The sequence below is a fragment of the Nelumbo nucifera genome, chromosome 2 (assembly GCF_055504915.1).
Source record: "Nelumbo nucifera cultivar China Antique chromosome 2, China Antique-T2T, whole genome shotgun sequence".
Taxonomy (NCBI): domain Eukaryota; kingdom Viridiplantae; phylum Streptophyta; class Magnoliopsida; order Proteales; family Nelumbonaceae; genus Nelumbo; species Nelumbo nucifera.
In genome coordinates this window covers 112091486-112107910 of record NC_142650.1, presented here as the reverse complement: position 1 = coordinate 112107910, position 16425 = coordinate 112091486, and the positions used below count along the sequence as shown (strand labels likewise).

The 16425-nt window shown below is 36.1% G+C and overlaps 1 protein-coding gene across 1 annotated transcript in view; it reads right to left on the bottom strand.

The window, feature by feature from the left end:
- Nucleotides 1-4638: 4638 nt before the first annotated feature.
- CCD1 (carotenoid cleavage dioxygenase 1) overlaps nucleotides 4639-16425 on the bottom strand; it is a 30452-nt gene continuing 18665 nt past the window's right edge. Inside the window, exons 9-14 of the mRNA XM_010242956.3 lie at nucleotides 15639-15777; nucleotides 8993-9110; nucleotides 8805-8906; nucleotides 7961-8212; nucleotides 5401-5512; nucleotides 4639-4914 (exon numbers count right to left, since the gene is read on the bottom strand). Of these exons, the coding sequence (XP_010241258.2) occupies nucleotides 4885-4914; nucleotides 5401-5512; nucleotides 7961-8212; nucleotides 8805-8906; nucleotides 8993-9110; nucleotides 15639-15777 (753 nt within the window). The 3' untranslated portion in view covers nucleotides 4639-4884. The remainder of the gene's footprint in view (nucleotides 4915-5400; nucleotides 5513-7960; nucleotides 8213-8804; nucleotides 8907-8992; nucleotides 9111-15638; nucleotides 15778-16425) is intronic.

Here is a 16425-nt window from a genome sequence, read left to right as displayed (position 1 = left end):
ACCTGAACCCTTGGAAACATACCTCTCCATTCAAACTAATGGAGTATAAAAAACTCCATTTGATGCTGGATATGAAATCGGAATTGTACCATCTCTTCCACAAGTTCAAGACAGAATTATGAAACTTCCACTAGGATGGACACTGTAGTACTGACACTGTACAGTGTTGTTATAAAGCAGTCAAAGCTTTTCTTGTAAAAAAACCAACTATAATGGCTTGATTAATATGCAGGGGATTCATTAGTTTTAATTGTGATTATCCTCATCTTTACATGTGTAGGATAGTGGAAGGCATGCTCATTACTGCACTACACACACAAAACAGAAAGAAAAAACATCAATCAATTCCCATGCTCTATGATCAACCTTGGACCTATTCTAGGCTGTCTGACATAAATGGATGGCTGGCTTGAATAATTTTCTAGAATACAGGACACTTTTGGCTATATATGTAGAGGGATAACATGACTAATTCATATAAAGCGTAGCTACTGAATTGGCTGTGTCCAGTGCTTGGTCTATATCAACAGTGTATTCCAGCCACCACTTTATGTTATTTTTTTTTTTTAGTTTAAACCCTCATGATTCCCATCATGGCAGGGGCGGTTGGTGAAATGTATGACATGAAAAGAGGACGGAAAAGGAACATGATTTCACCCTTTTATGGGACGCCTCGTGGTTTAATATCCAAGGCTATAGCTGTTTAGACAGTTAAAAAATGATGTAGCATTTTGTTCTCACTCAATTGCATTGTACTGGCGCAAAAGAATTGAGTACAAATTTTGATTTATTTTTGTTTTAGTTCTCACTCTGTTTTGCTTGTTTGTAGTGCAGTGCAGATACAGGCCATTATCCAATGTCTGGTCCAAACTATGGAAGGGGTAGACTGGAAACAGTCCTAATTATGGCATTTTTTGCAGAGTGGCTGCCCTCAGACCTGCTTGACAATCCAAGATTTTACCATTATACCAAGTAATTGTATCTTAGAATTTACCTCCGCGGTACATAGGACCCGTGCCCCACAGCACATTCTAACTGTGTATTGGGAACATCTCCCAATGACATGTATGGGAGATGTTCCCAATGTACACTGAGATGTACATGTGGGGAACTGATGTTATCTTGCATTCTTATGCATTTTTGCCAGTGCAAATCAAATTGCATTATGAACAAATGGAACTCAAAAATCAACTAACGGGAATCAGGATTTGCTTCTCACAGAACACTCTTCACACCAACCTCACAAAACAAATCAGCTGTGTATTTGAAACATCTCCCATGAATAACAACACACAGGTATGGGAGATGTTCCCAGTATATGGTTGGGATGTTCTGTGAGATTGGTGTCAGGAGTACTCTGTAGGGAACAGATCCGAACTCAACCACTGGTGGTTCGGTTGGTAAATTCTCTGACTGGTTATAGTAGATACTTGTGACCAAATCCCTTTTGTCTCCAGGGGGTTAATGGGTATATGTGACAGGCTACCCCCGTTGTGTGGCCCATGAAGAAAAGAAAAAAGAATTCAACTATTCATCCCTTCCACTGATTCCTAGCATTTCCTTTAGGCTATGTTTGGTTTGAAGGAAAAGGTAGGGAAAGGAAGGAAAAGGTAGAGAAACCTATACAAAGCTTGTATAGGTTTCCCTACTTTTCCCTACTTTTTCCTTCAAAACCAAACACAGCCTTATAGGCTTTAAAGATGGACATGAGTTTTGAAAGCCTATTTGGTAACACTATATCTCCATACCCTTCCAGCAACTACAGAAATTGAACAAAGAGTGTGCCTCATTAATAACATGTTTGACGAGTGTTAGGTTTCCAAGTTATTAAAAATTGAACAAAGAGTGTGCCCCAACTTTCAAAACATATAAACATCCAAACAGTAAACAGTTTTTAGGTTTCCAAGTTATTAAAAATTTTGACTTCATCAAACCTACCTCAAATACATGTGTAAAGCTATGATAACAACCGACGATATTTACTGCTTCAATCTTATTTTTATATAAAAGTTTAAAAGATCAGTTCTGAACTATTTGCTATTTTTTATTTTTTATTTTTTTTTAATTAAGTGAATTGAATAATTAAACTGAACCAGATGGTTAAATCAAGGTTCAAAGTATTGATATGATACGCATATCGACCGTATTGTATCGATACTAAGAAATGGCTGAAACTATATTTTTTTTAGTTTTTTTTTCAAACTTTAGTTTTTTGAGAAGCTAAGAACATGTTTTTTATTATTAAAAAAAATTGGGGTTCCGAAACCCCTGGAAACAGGCGTTTCAAAGCGTATTTTTTTCAAAAGATATGATATGATATGCCTGATACGGGGCATATCATATCAATACTTTGAACCATGGGTTGGACCTTTCAATAAGACCTGTTCACGGGATGGCTGGGCTGGGTTTAATCCAGACTTTGCCTTTTTAACAAAATATATTCAAGCCTGAGCCCGAGCCTGGCCCCATATAAAGCCCAAAGCCCAGCCTAGAAATTGGGCAACAGAACTGATTTCATTATATTAAACGGCCTCAGAACTCAAAAATACTGAAAGATCTCACTGTACCTTGAGAAAAGAGAAGAAAAATTATATATATTTATATATTATTGATACATTTTTTATTGTATAAAATATTAGCCAGCCTGTTGGACTATTTGGCCCATGAACAGGTCTACTTTCGTCCATGACACTGAGGGAAATCAAGTTGTGTCCAACTCAAGTCTAACAACACTGTATGACTAATTCATTCAAGAAATACTTAAGGGTTCTAAAATGGAAGCTCAAAGCCAGAAATTGGAAGGAGGCTTCAATTGAAGCTTCTTGCTTTTGGTCTTAGTTTCTGTGTAGGTTTTTACAGTAATGACGCACTTTTTGCATACTGAAGGTATAGGAGTCTACCTTTAAAGAAATGACTTGGAACTTATATACTTGTTGGAAGGAGTCTTGAGAATGCAATAATAAATGGCAATATCTAAAGTAATTTGTATCATGGTTCAAAAGTATCAATACTCATAATACGAAAAAATTGTGTATCGTGAGTTTGCAAGGGTTATCAGTGCAAAGGAAAGGCTAGGGATCAGTGGAGGGGATGAATAGGAAGAGAAGTCGTGAACTGAGGTGCAAGATGGGCATGTGGAAGGAGCTGAAGTGTCCGAGTCTTTGGCATTTTCTTTTGGTTGTCAGATGAGGTGTTTTGCTCTTCTTGCGACATTAATGTTAATGTTTGTGGCTAAGAGCAAGGTTCTAAGTATTGGCATGTATCAGCCCGTATAGGTCGATACGTATCGTTCTGGGACCTCTCCGATATGCCCCTACAGTGTGTGTATCAGGGGTCTAACCGGTTCAGGGAGTGGAAGGGTCCTAAACCAGCCCCTTAAATCGGTTTTGAAAAAAATAAAAAAAAAAGTAAAAACAAGGTATTGATTCACCCAATACGCCCCTACCGGCATATCAAGCATAACAATATTTTGAACCTTGGTTAAGAGTGCTGTTGCCCCTGGCTCAGGGGGTGGTTTACTGGTTTTTACATCAGCGGAGTCCTATTCCTTGAGAGAATGGTGTCATCGTCTGGGTTCTCTTTACATGAGTAGGGCTTGGCTGTCTTCTGTGGATGTGGTTATAGCATGGTATGGGGAGGGGTCTCTGCTGGCTGGTGATGTGGTAGATCTCCTATTTAGGGGTGTCAATTGGACTGGATTTGGTCCAATCCGATCCAGCTCAATGTGAGTTCATTTCAAATAGACCTGGTCCAATCTAGTCCGATGTATATTTTGGACTATTTTGAACCGGTCAAGAGACTGTTCAATCTGTTCAAATTCCTGTTAATTTAGATTGAGTTTCAACTCAAACCTAGTCCATTGACACCTATGTTCTTATCTTCTATCAATGGATCAGATATTGGCTCAATCCAATATAAATTTATTATGGACGGACCAGGTCCAATCCAATGTCATTGGTCTGTCCAGTCTGTCCAAATTCAATGTCTTATTGGTTCGTCTAATCCGTCTAAATTGATTTCGATTTGAACGGAGTCCAACCCAAAACCGGTCCACTGACACTCCTACTCCTATTCCCCCCCTTTTTTCCTTTTGAGCTTCTCGTCACTCCCTATATGTAGCTTCAGTCCTTGATCCAGTACTGAATATCTTTTTGTGGGGAGGGGGGGGACTATCCAGAGAAGTGAATATTTATCATCCAATCACAAGTTAAATTTGCATATTCCAAACAACTGAGATGTGCAAGTAACCAGAAACAAAAACTTAGTTGTTGATGCAATGCTTATTTTATCCCAGTAATGATTACACTCATACTCTGCCAAAAGTGAAAGTGCTGTTTTGATAAGAAATATAAAATATTTAGCACCAGCATTTGATCAATTAGTCACTGACCCAATGGTTTTTCTGGCAAAGAGGAAAAGATAGGGGGCTAAATTGGCCCACCAATAACTTCTCTAAGCCAGGCCCAGCCAGCAAAACCTAGACCAGATGAGAGGCCAAGTAAATCGGTAGAACCGGGTAGGCCTACTTTTTATTTCATCAATGCCAAATGTAGAAACTACAACTATGTAGAAAAAATATTAAAATGAGGCATTTACCAATAATGAGGAAAATCAAGACAGCATCCTGCAATTCCAGTATTAGTTCTAGAAATATGAAATATAAGGCAATTTTTATTAAAAAGTCATGAAACCTAGAATCACATGCTATGTCTTGTGAGTCTATGGGTGTCTTTCACAGAGAAGTTTATTCTTACAGACAGAAGATAGATACAACAGTGGTAGAGTACCTTGAAGTGGTAATAGCAACATTTGGACATAAAAAAATAAGACTGCGAAAGCCTTTCACTACATCAACTTTCTACCATTTGAACTTTTTTTTTATGATCAGCGCTTTGCTTGCTCCTGAATTTGCTCCTGTTAGATATCCAACCATCTACTTCAGGAAAAGAATTTACAAAAAAAAAAAAGAGAAGTGACAAGAACTGAATAGAAAAACAAGTGAAACTAATTTCCAGGGAACATTTTATAGAACAGAAAAAATGCAAACCAACTAGACCAAGAAATGTCTATGGATAGAGTACTAGCAATTTTATCAGTAAGTTTCCTTGCTTTTTTTTTGTACGAAAAAATAAGCTAAGTTCCAAGATCATACATGTACTTCCCCTTAGCAAAGTTAACACTGACCAGTGTTAAGACACTTCTTGCTAGAATAAGAACACAATGATAATAGCTTAGGAGGCAATTATATCATTTAAAATCAGTTCTCTTTGGCATCACAAGATACAAGTGAAACAACAGCATTAATCATCGTTTATCTCTTAAATCAGCAAGAACAACTAATCTATGAAAGAATTAGATGGAATATAGACATTTATTGACTAATGAAACAGTAAGGTTGACCTCTGTCACAAAAAATGCATGGAAGCCATATGGAACCCTATGAGGTAGCTCAACGACTGCAACAGGATCAGCTGACATTGTTTTTGCATCTATTACATTGACTGCTGATTTTCTGCAAAAATGGAAGTTCGAAAAGGTAAACCTCAAGCCTTACCATCATTGCAATGGTAATTAAGCTTCCTACTTGGATTTAAACAGGCAAGAATTTTAGTAGCAAGAGCTCTGTCAACAGAAAAAAAAAAAAAAAAAAAAAAAAAAAAACGAACATGAAAATAACAGTCAAGGTTCTGCTCACAATACAACTCACAAATAACATTAAACCATATATGATGCATGGAAGATGAACATTTTGACAATCTAACCTATTTCAAGGGATTAAATATCAATAATTTTTGAAAAATAGGAAAAATGCAATTTTGGTCCTCTTAGAGTTACAATGATATTCTGACTCTTCACATTTAACAATTTGAGTGCTCAAACCAATGAATCATCATATGGGACTTGTGAAAATCAGATATTAAGTCTGGTTACAGAATGTTCCCGCAATTTTGGTCCTAGGACTGTTCCCGCAATGCATGAGCCCAAGAATGAAAATAAAGGGGGTGACAGCAAATGAATTGTTCATGGTACAAGACCCAGACTGGTGGGTGATGAATCAAATAGTCTGGCTATTCACCAACAATCCATTCTGCAAGAATAGAAGAAAATGAAAAAAAAAAAGAATCCTAAAGAATAATTAAAAACATAGAAATATGTTTTCTGAAAAGAATAAACACAAACTTTTCATATACACAGTAAATTTGTTTCATGTATAGAATAAGAGAAGATTAACCAAGTCAATACACTATTAGATGAACATAGACCTAGACCAGTTATCAGGCCAGGAAACAACCCAAATTTCTGGTCCCATGAAGGAATGCCATTTATTGCTATTTTGCTCCCTTCATTTGGACATTTTCCAACCTTTTACATGATTCAATGGATCACAGCAGGTGATCTTGACTTAGGAGTTGGGGTATGTTTATAAATGAGTCAGATTCAGATTGAATGTACCTAGATCTGAATTTTAATTTTAATTATATAAGTAATATATCTAGATTATTCAAGACCAAATAATTGGTTTTTGATATTCTAAATAAAATCATGAAAATGACTTCCATGGGACTTGAACTTAAAACTTGTATACCCAAATCTAGACTAATTTTTCTAAATAAAAATCTTTTTTATCTACATGTATATATAAATATTTATGGGAAATGTTCCCTAATAGGGTCAATCAGGGATTTTTTTCTACACAACTTGTCTTATTTATACCATGTTTAGGGCTGATATGGCCAATCCAGACCATCCATCAGTTCCTATAGATTCACCACATCTTCACTCCCTATTTGACATCAGCCATATGCTTGACCAAGCAGTAGAAGCTTTTAGGGAGTTATATTAAGACTGGAAAGTGTTTTTATCATTCTTAAAAATTTTAAGGTTTTACTTCTAAAATAAAAGGCATTTACTTAGGACACAAGGCAGGGGCTTTTAGGCTGAAATTTTCCCCATGATGAGAAAGAACAAAGGAGGTCCTTTTGGGTCCACCATTATACAGATACATGAAAGATTACTTGGTCTTTTGGGTTCCTTCTTTAAAAAAACTCAACCAGAAAATTGGTGTTGTATATATGTCACATCTACCTTCCTTCATTGTAACCAACTTTATAGATTTAGTTCTTCCTTTACAAAGACATGATAGAATAAATTGTATAAATTTCTTATTGGATAACGTCCAATGTCATTAACTTTATGTCAACTTGAGGGAGAGAATAATGGCATCTATTATTTATTACATTAGATTAGTGCAATATCTGCTTGGTCATTTTTAATTTCTTGGCAGGTATTCCTCTCTTTCTGGGAAGATATTTTTTTGTGAATTCATAATTTGTATCTCTAACTCATCACTTAGAGTATGATTCATATTTCATGTCTCTCACCTCTCGGATTTGGTTCTTGCTTATGAACAAAGGATAAAAACCAGGATCTTATGGGATCATAGTTGTCAAGGTGACGCCTCTACTACTACTACGACTACTACTACTTTTTCTTTTCTCCTTTTCCTAAACAAAAATAAGGGTTCAGCCCCTATATTTTTTTAGTTTTCTTTTCCTTCTTTTTCTTCTCATAAATATGTTGATTTTCTATACTTTAACATGAACTCTATACTTTTCTTATGAAAACTATGAATAATCATTAAGGAAATATGGTTATAGTACCTGGGGAACTACCCTAGGATCTATGTTTTTTACAGAAAAAAAAATCCATCGCCTAGGCATCTAGGTGACAAGGCACCCCCCTTTCGCCTAGCCTCACCTTGGCACCTTGAAAACTATGTATGGGATATAGGAAATATATAAAATTCATTTTCTAGATTTTAAAGGAAAATCCTGTAAAAGAAAGAAGATCTGGAATTTTGCAAGTTAACAGTCATGAATTGGATGAACATGGTTACTAGGGAAAAAAATTGTGGCACTGGTACTGCTGTTGGAGAGGGGCAGAAAGAGAAGAGAGTTACCCAGTATTTTCATCATGCACAAAGAATATCAAGTAACCATCATCTTCTTCAGAAGAAATACCAGGCTCACGAGGAACAAAAATTGCCTCTGAACCAAATCTTCCAGGCCCCAAGTCAAATATGCCCTGAACATTTCCTCCAACTTCAAGCTTTGTCCTATCTTTCTCAGGTTGAGCATGGAGGTCAAACTTCACGATCCCTGTCACCTTTGCAATGCTATCCAGTATGGTTCCATAAACAAACCGTTGCTTCCTGATATCATGCAAGATAATTTGAGTACAGGATGATGAATATAAATTCTTCAAAGAAGTGCTTCAAAACTTTAACAAGATGATAAAAAAAAAACATGTTTTACAGTCAAGGATTAAATAACCTGAAGATCAAGGAATTTCAAATGGATGCATCTACCATAAGCAACTTCATATAGCCAACCATCTCAACCACTCAAGAAAGAAGTTTTTGGCCAAGATTAAACCATGACGAGAACATCCCCAAATAAGTCATGTAATGATGTAAATGCAGATCAAAAACTACTAGAGACAAGAAATCTAGAAAAAATAGAACTGAAGTTTAGTGAAGGGAATGGGTAATGAAGTTTTTGTAATGAAGACAACTTAAAAAGGATAAAATGAACATCTCAAAATATTCAAGTTTCAACATGTATAATAAAAAAAATCAAAGAAAGTTCGAAATGTTTATCCAGATCTATAAAACAATGTAATCATAAATTCTTACATATATCTTTTGAAAGAGAATATAAAATTTGCTGAATATTAATGTGTTCTTCCACATGTATATTATTTGATACCCAATCTCCAAAATTTCAAGGTTGGCAGAGGCAAACCTGCCAGTATAATTCTCGTTTATTCGAGGAAAATCTACAGCAGATGCTGACAGTTTCCTTTGCGAGGCAAGACCAGTTTTCATATTGAATCTCATCTCATACCTGACAGAACTAAGTTAGAAAACACCATGAAGAAAAATGAGGATGCAAATATTTTATAGGTCAGTCATGAATTCAGGATGTCTTACAGCTCATTATTGAAATTTTCAAGCTTTTCTTTTACAGTTCCACTGACCATGTCTAGATCTGGATTTTCGAGGCGGCAAGTTATCAAAACAATTTCATCCTCCTCCTCCCAAGCATTAGCTAGTACATCAAGAGCCAAAGAAAGAATTAGAATACAGAGTTGAAAAATCCAACCATTGAGCCCTTTCATAAATAAGTGAACTTCAAGTTTTGCATTTACCATCCAAATTCCAGAATTGCCTAACAAAAAAGTCACTGTTGTACATGCACTAACTAAAACTAGGTTCTTTGCTTGAGACTTCCAAAATTCTACTAAAATAGAAACATATGAACCTTGTTTAGTTAGTACTTAGTACAATACATATATATTACATAATTTAATCAGAATTTACCGAGGGGGTGTTTTCCAACCTAAGCCTTGGCCCCAAACAATAGTTTTTACTGAAATCTTTTAAAATTGCTTTTTTACAGGCACAATATTAGCAAGCCATGTAGGACATTTAACTTCTCTGGAAAAACCATCATTTGTTAATTTTTCAACCTCGGACTCAATCTGTACAATAAGCTTAGGTCTAAAGCAACGTTGAGATTGTTTAACAAGATCCTTATCCTTAGAAATAGATAATCTATGTACAGCTATCTTTGGATCTATTCCTGGAATGTCTTGATATCCCCAAGAAAAGACATCCTTGTATTCTTCAAGTATAGATTCATACAATTTTAACTCTTTCTTGGTGAGTAAAGCAATGACAAAAATGGGATTGGGGTCTTCAATAGTTCCAAGGTTGATTTCTTGAAGCTCGTCTACAGTTGCTTGGCCTCCATCTTCAATCTTTGGTGGTTCTTGTTGAGCCTCCTTGATTTCTTCGGGACTTTCATCTTTAGGAAGGGCTTTAATAGGTCGAGTTTCCTCTTCCTTTGAAGATTCTATCTGTTCAAAATTCCCACAGTCAAGGTTTGTACCTTCTATTTGTAATTCTACTTGAGTAGTAGAGTCTTGAATAAGATTCATACCTTGTTCTTTTGGATCTACAAATCGGTGCTCTTTGGTGGAGATGTAGTTGACTTCTACTTTGAATTCTCCACCCTACTCCAGCTTTTTAATGGTAATGTTAGGTTGCCTTTTCTTTTTTGAAACTTTCTTCTTATCTTTGCCAATCTTTTGGGATGGTATTACGAGTCAGTTGAAGATATAAACTCATTTTGTTTTTTCATTTTGTTCAAAACCTTTCAAGCCTCCAAGCCATTTGAACACAGATACTCGAGGCTTTACTTCCTCTTGGCTAAAAATAGCCTTTTCAAGATTTGTGAGTATTGAGATCCCTGAAGTTGATGTCGCATCACTACAAATAGGATTATAATTTCCCTTGTTCATAGCCATAAATGATAAGGGCTTGAACTTCGAAGGGCAACCTGCTTATTTTTCCCTTTCCTATTTTGAAGAGAAGTTGATACTATTAATTAAGTTTATGGGATTGATTGATCAATTCTCAAATGACAGGTATAGCTTGTCATTAATGTTGTTATGGAATCTTGTAGTGATGTGAGGGCTTTCTTCCCTTGGCATCTTTGACTCTTGGGAGTGTACCTAAAGATAACTTTAGGCTTAGAGCCAATTAGCAGTTTTGGCTCTTAAAATATGATCTTGGTGGTCTTTGATGGACCCTTATGCGTTGGAGGTTTGTGTTCTATATTCAAATTACCCCTTATGTTTCCATTCTTTGGAGAAGTCAAAGTAAGATCATTAGTCTTGTAAAATTTGGCATCTGCATAATGCATCTCTTTCCCTTGGAATGGGTTAGGGTCAGCAACAACCTTCTTTATTTCTCCATCTTTGTTGAATTCAAAACATTGATGGAGTGTTGATGGGATTACTCCATATGTATGTAACCAAGGGAATCCTAGGAGGGCATTGTAGGAGGTGTTTGCGTTAATAACAATGTTTTAAAAGGCGTGGGAGACATACGCCCGGAGGCGCGCCTCTAGGTGAGGTGCTCCCAAAATGCCCTAAGGTGTATGCCAGAGGCACTAACATCTATGAGGCATACGCCTTAGGTGCAAGAGGCATACGCCTCTTGCACTTTTTTTCATGAGGCATGCTAGAGGTGTACGCCTCATGCACCTCATACACATCTAATATAAAAAGACAGAAAAAAAAAGAAAAAAGAAAAAAGGAAAGGAAAAGAAAGGGAAGGGAAAGAAAAAGAAAGAGAAGAAAAAAAGAGAAAAGGAAAGAAAAGGAAAGGAAAGGGAAGGGATCGAAAGATAAGGGGAAGAAAGTGGTTTGCCCCCTGCCCCTTCGGCTGGGGGGCACCCCCCCGCCCCCTTTTCAGTGCAACCCAATTTGTTTTTTTTTGAGTTAGGGGGTCTTGCTCCCCTTCAACAAGACCCCCCCTTTCAACTAATGTTATGCATCTTTATTCTTCTTAATATAAAAGATTTTTATTAAAATTAAAGAACAAATGAGATCCCCCCTTCCTCTTCATCCTCCTCCTAACCCCCCTCCTCTTAAGGAGGCTTACGCCTCTTGCATTCTAAACTATGCCTCATGCCTCTAAGTAGTGGAACGCCTCGCGTCATGCCTCCACATTTTAAAACATTGGTTAATAACATGAAATAGAGCATTTGAATATAAGTCCCCAACTTTGACTTTTAAGGCAATAGTACCAATTGGCTTTTGTCCTTTCTAATTAAATCCTTGAAAAGTTAGATACGAAGGGGATAGTTGGCGAGGTGTCATACCCATAACCAACAATGTCTTTAAGGGCAAAAGATTTACTACAAATCCACAATCAAGGAGTACTCGAATAATGGGTGTAATACCCATTATACCTGACACATATAGGTATGGTTATGATACTCTGTCCCAAGCTAAAAATCTTCATCATCAAAGGAGATGCATGACATGCATGAGGCACAAATCTTAGGGGAACTTGGTTGTGCCTCCAACTGATACACTTCATCTTTGAACTGTTCAGGATCTAATAATGCATGAACTAGTGCTCTTCTCAACTCTCGAGAGAGCTGCAAAGCCTCATAAACACCTAACTATATAGGAATATGCTTCAATTGAGCAAGAACATCATACTTGATGTGTAATCTAGCTTCTCATACAGGACAAACTCAAATTGTTATTTCTAATTGTGAGTTATTTGTCCTGTCTTTTGTAATAAGCTCCTTGTCCTCCTTTCCTTCAATCTCTACTTGTGTAGTAAAGTTACCAGCATCTTCAGTTGCTTTCTTTCTTGAAAAAGTTTGTTGTGTAGAAGGAAAACAACGACAGCTATATTATAAGGTGATTTGGTCCACCTCATTTTTAGTTATAGGTACATCCTCTTCTTAACAAGACATCATATGACATGGCATGCTTAAGACAATGTCCACTTCATCTAGGCCTTCATCAAGTATTTCTTTTGGAACATATTCCTTTAGAGTAACAAGGAACCTTGAGGGTTGTTCATATTCATCCTCAAAAACTATCTGAGGCTTCTTTTTGGACCTTCTTTTCATATTCCTCTTGGGGACACTACATCTCTTGAAAGTGATTCTTGGAGAAGCAACTATTTCTATTCTTATGGGTTTAACTATCCCTTTTGGCTTTTTGTTGACAAAAGTCCAGCAACTTTCTTCATTTTCTAATGTAGAGGAGTCATCAAAACAAAAAATACTTGGCTCTGCCATGAATTCATATAAAGAAGGGATGGTTGGAGCCTTTTCTTCTACAAGAGATATATTGTTAGTAATTGCAATAGTCTCTTTTGCAGAAGGTTCCGCTAATTTAATTCCTCTTTGTCTATTATTGATTGGATATTGTCCTTAAGGACAAAACAATCCTTTATGGGATGACTAACCATCCTATGATAAGGACAATACTTTGGGTCCTTAGTCTTGTTGACATCACTTGGTCACTTTATATCTAGCAATTTAAAAGCATTTATTGCCATGAGATCATCAAAAGTTCCTTGTACATCTTCACTTTCAAAGGAATACTTCTTTTCCCTTCTTTCTTGCAAAGTCATGGGCTTAGGGACATCCTTTCCTTTATCCTTATCCTTCTTTTTAACATTAACAAAGATGGCCACCACCTCTCTTTTGTCTACAGGCTTTTTGCCATCCTTTTTCATTTCTGAAGGAGGATTAGGCTTGCATGCCATAGTCTTGTGCCTAGCAACTTGTCTCTCCATGTTGCTGGCTTTAGAAACCAATGCATCAAACAATTGCGGTTCTGTTGTGCCTACAAAGGTAGCAATCTCTAACAAGAGATTGTTGGCACACATTTGTATTGTTGAAGTTTCTTTAATTGCTCAACACACTGAAGATTTATGTTTCTCTAGCGTGTAATGAATTCATTTACACTTTCATTTGGCCTTTGTTTTGCTTCATCCAAGTCTGTAATTGAAAATTCCCTGCTGGAACTTAAACTGGCTAGAGGAGAGAGAATAGCCCTCTTGTTATGATAGGACAAGTGGTATCCCCTTTATAAATAATTCTTATTTATCAAAAAAAATATAAATTTAATTCTTTTAGGGCCTGCTGTCCTATTAAAATGGATTGCAGGCCCCTTTCTTTCCTAAGCAAATTATTTCAGCCCACCCATAGGACTGGGTTAGAAGATCAACCTGGAAAGGAAGGCCCTTTTCTTTAATTTTTTTTTGGAGTACTTTAATAACCTGTTCCTAGTCCAGCAAAATTAAGGAGTTAACAAAGCATTATCCCTGGAACTTCGTATCTGAAGCATCCAAGGGTCCTACAACCTAGTCTCACATCATTACTTTTTACAATCTAATTATTTTTTTTATCAATAACTCATAAGTTTTACAATACTAATTATGAATGAGAATAAAGATTTTAGCATACCAAATACAAGGGTTAGATGCAACTGAAATGGTTCACCATTCAGCAGATCCACTCATTTTTCAAAAATGGGTTGGTGAAATTTTCAATTTAAGCAATCAATCAAGTGCTTAAGAAGTCATGACTGAAATCTGAATCAGTTTTCCATGAATGATCAAGGAAGAAATGGAGGAACTTCACTGAAGAAAAACAAGGGTGATAGTGAGTCACTAAAACAGATGTTCTTCTGGTTAACCCCTCAACTAGAGTTGCTTGATGTTTTTCCTGTATCTTAGACAACTACCAAAGTTTCCTGGAGAAAGTATGATACCATAACTAAAAGGAAATAAACTTTCCTTACGAAAAAGATACATTTACACCACCAAACTCGGCCCTTGCCCATTTGCTACATTAAAATTAAGTTATATTCTATAGTTGTCAAGATGACATCTAGGCAACAAGGCACCCATGGAGGATTGCCTTGCCCACGCACCTAGTTATTTTTGTATAAGGTGCCACATAATATTTTTATATTTTTTTATTTTATGATATTATATATTACAACAGACACTATAAGACTAAATTATTTATTTTGAACATTTTCATCATTATTATATTAGTTTCTTTTTATTTTCTTATTTGTTTGGGTTCAATCAGCAAACAACTGAGAGAAGATCATTTTCAATGCTAATTTCCAAGTTTAATATATTTTTGGATGTAGCTCTTTACATGTTTCTAGTTCTAATGTAAATATGATTTGAGGGGCCCTCTCCCTCTTTTGAACACATTACTTTTACCTTTCAAAAAAACAAATAAACACACAAGTCACCGGATGATGTCCTGAACCCTAAAAGACTTGAAAACCTGAACATATGAGAAAGGAAGAACTTAAAGATTTTATCCAACCAAGACACAAGCAACCATGTCTTCTTCTTTCCTTTTCTTTTGCCCCTCTTTTCTTCCTTTTTGGGACAAAAGAGGGAATCCACCCCTTATCCTCTTTATTTTCTAAGTTTTTTCCTTTCCTTTTTCTAGGACGATCTTCTTCTCCCTAGGAGAAAACAAGGGCTCAGCCCCTATATTATCCAAGCTATCATTTCTTTCGTTTTTTTCTTCTCATGGATATGTTGATTTTCTATGTTTTGATATGACTTGTATGAAGTATATATTTATTTGATGAGAATTATTGGTAATTATTAGTGAAAGATTACTTCTGATTGCTATGAAAACTAAGGAATTACCAGGCTTTATGACTTTTTATTTTTAAAAAGTCCACCTAGGCAACAGGGTGCCCCCTGTTACCAAGATTCACCTTGGTGCCTTGACAACTATGTTATATACAAATTCCATTTATCCAGTTATGTCTGTTGAAGAGTACTTCCTTTCCTTTTCTTTCAAACTTCAACATCCAAAACTAAAATACCTGCATGCAGATTAGCATAAGCCACTTGCAAATCTCATCAACCCTTAATCCCAAATCATCATAGATGACATATAGACTCTGATATGTCATTATCTAAAAGTATTTCTACATAGTGGCCAAGGTTTTAGTGAATACAACATCTACGAATATATTAAATGTACACATCTCAGTTTCCTAGATGAACAGATTTATGCTTAAATTAACACTTGGCTCATATCACTAGGTTTGGCTAGTTAAACCTCAATTAAATAGACAAAATAAGATATAGAATTACTAAACCAAAAATAGAAGAAAAACTGAGCCTGTTGAACCATATAGCATTGTTGGAAGCCATTCTTACAAACATGAAAGCAGGAGAGTAAAAGAATGAAAGAGAAGGGAAAAGGCCTTACCATTATGAAATATAAAGCAATTTGGAAGCTCAAACCACTTAATTAGAAGCTCATCTTTTGCATACCGTGGAAGTATACCAAAGCGGGCTTTCTTTGTATCATCAAATGAGAAAATTAATTTGTTTCCTTTCACCATTTCCTGACATAGAAGTATCCAAGCAGTTTAGGAGAAAAAAAGATGCTGAAAAACATTCAAAGAATTATGGTTTGTTAGAATGTCATACAAGTAAAATATGGTATTCCTTACCTGCATCATCTATTTTAATATATACCACCAGGGTAATCAAAGTATTGGCTATTCAATTAAGGGCCAGATTGACTGCATTAGTAACTAGTTGGTCTCTACTCATGATACTAGACTTGGAAAAAAGTTGGCCTAACCCGAAAAAAGCAGGTTGTGAAAAAAGAAGGTTAGAGTCCCCTATGCAATGACCCGAACTAGAAGTTGGGCTTACCTAACCCGACCCTAAAAAATATTTCGGGTTGGATCACGGGTCACTATTGGGTCGCCTATTTTCAAACCAATGTTGACCTGGATGGTTGAACCATTTGAACTGGATGATTAAACCCATATTTTTGGTGTAAACCATTAACTTGGTCAAAGACAAGTTAACCTTAGCGGATGAACCATTGACCCATTTGATCCATGGGTCAACCATAACCTGAATATTTAGGGTTAAGGTCTAGCCTTTGTTGACCCAACCCAAAAGCTTATCCGACCTGAAATGAACCGAAAGATGCATTAACCTAACTCAACCCAACCCAACTTGATTGCCAAGTCCAGTGT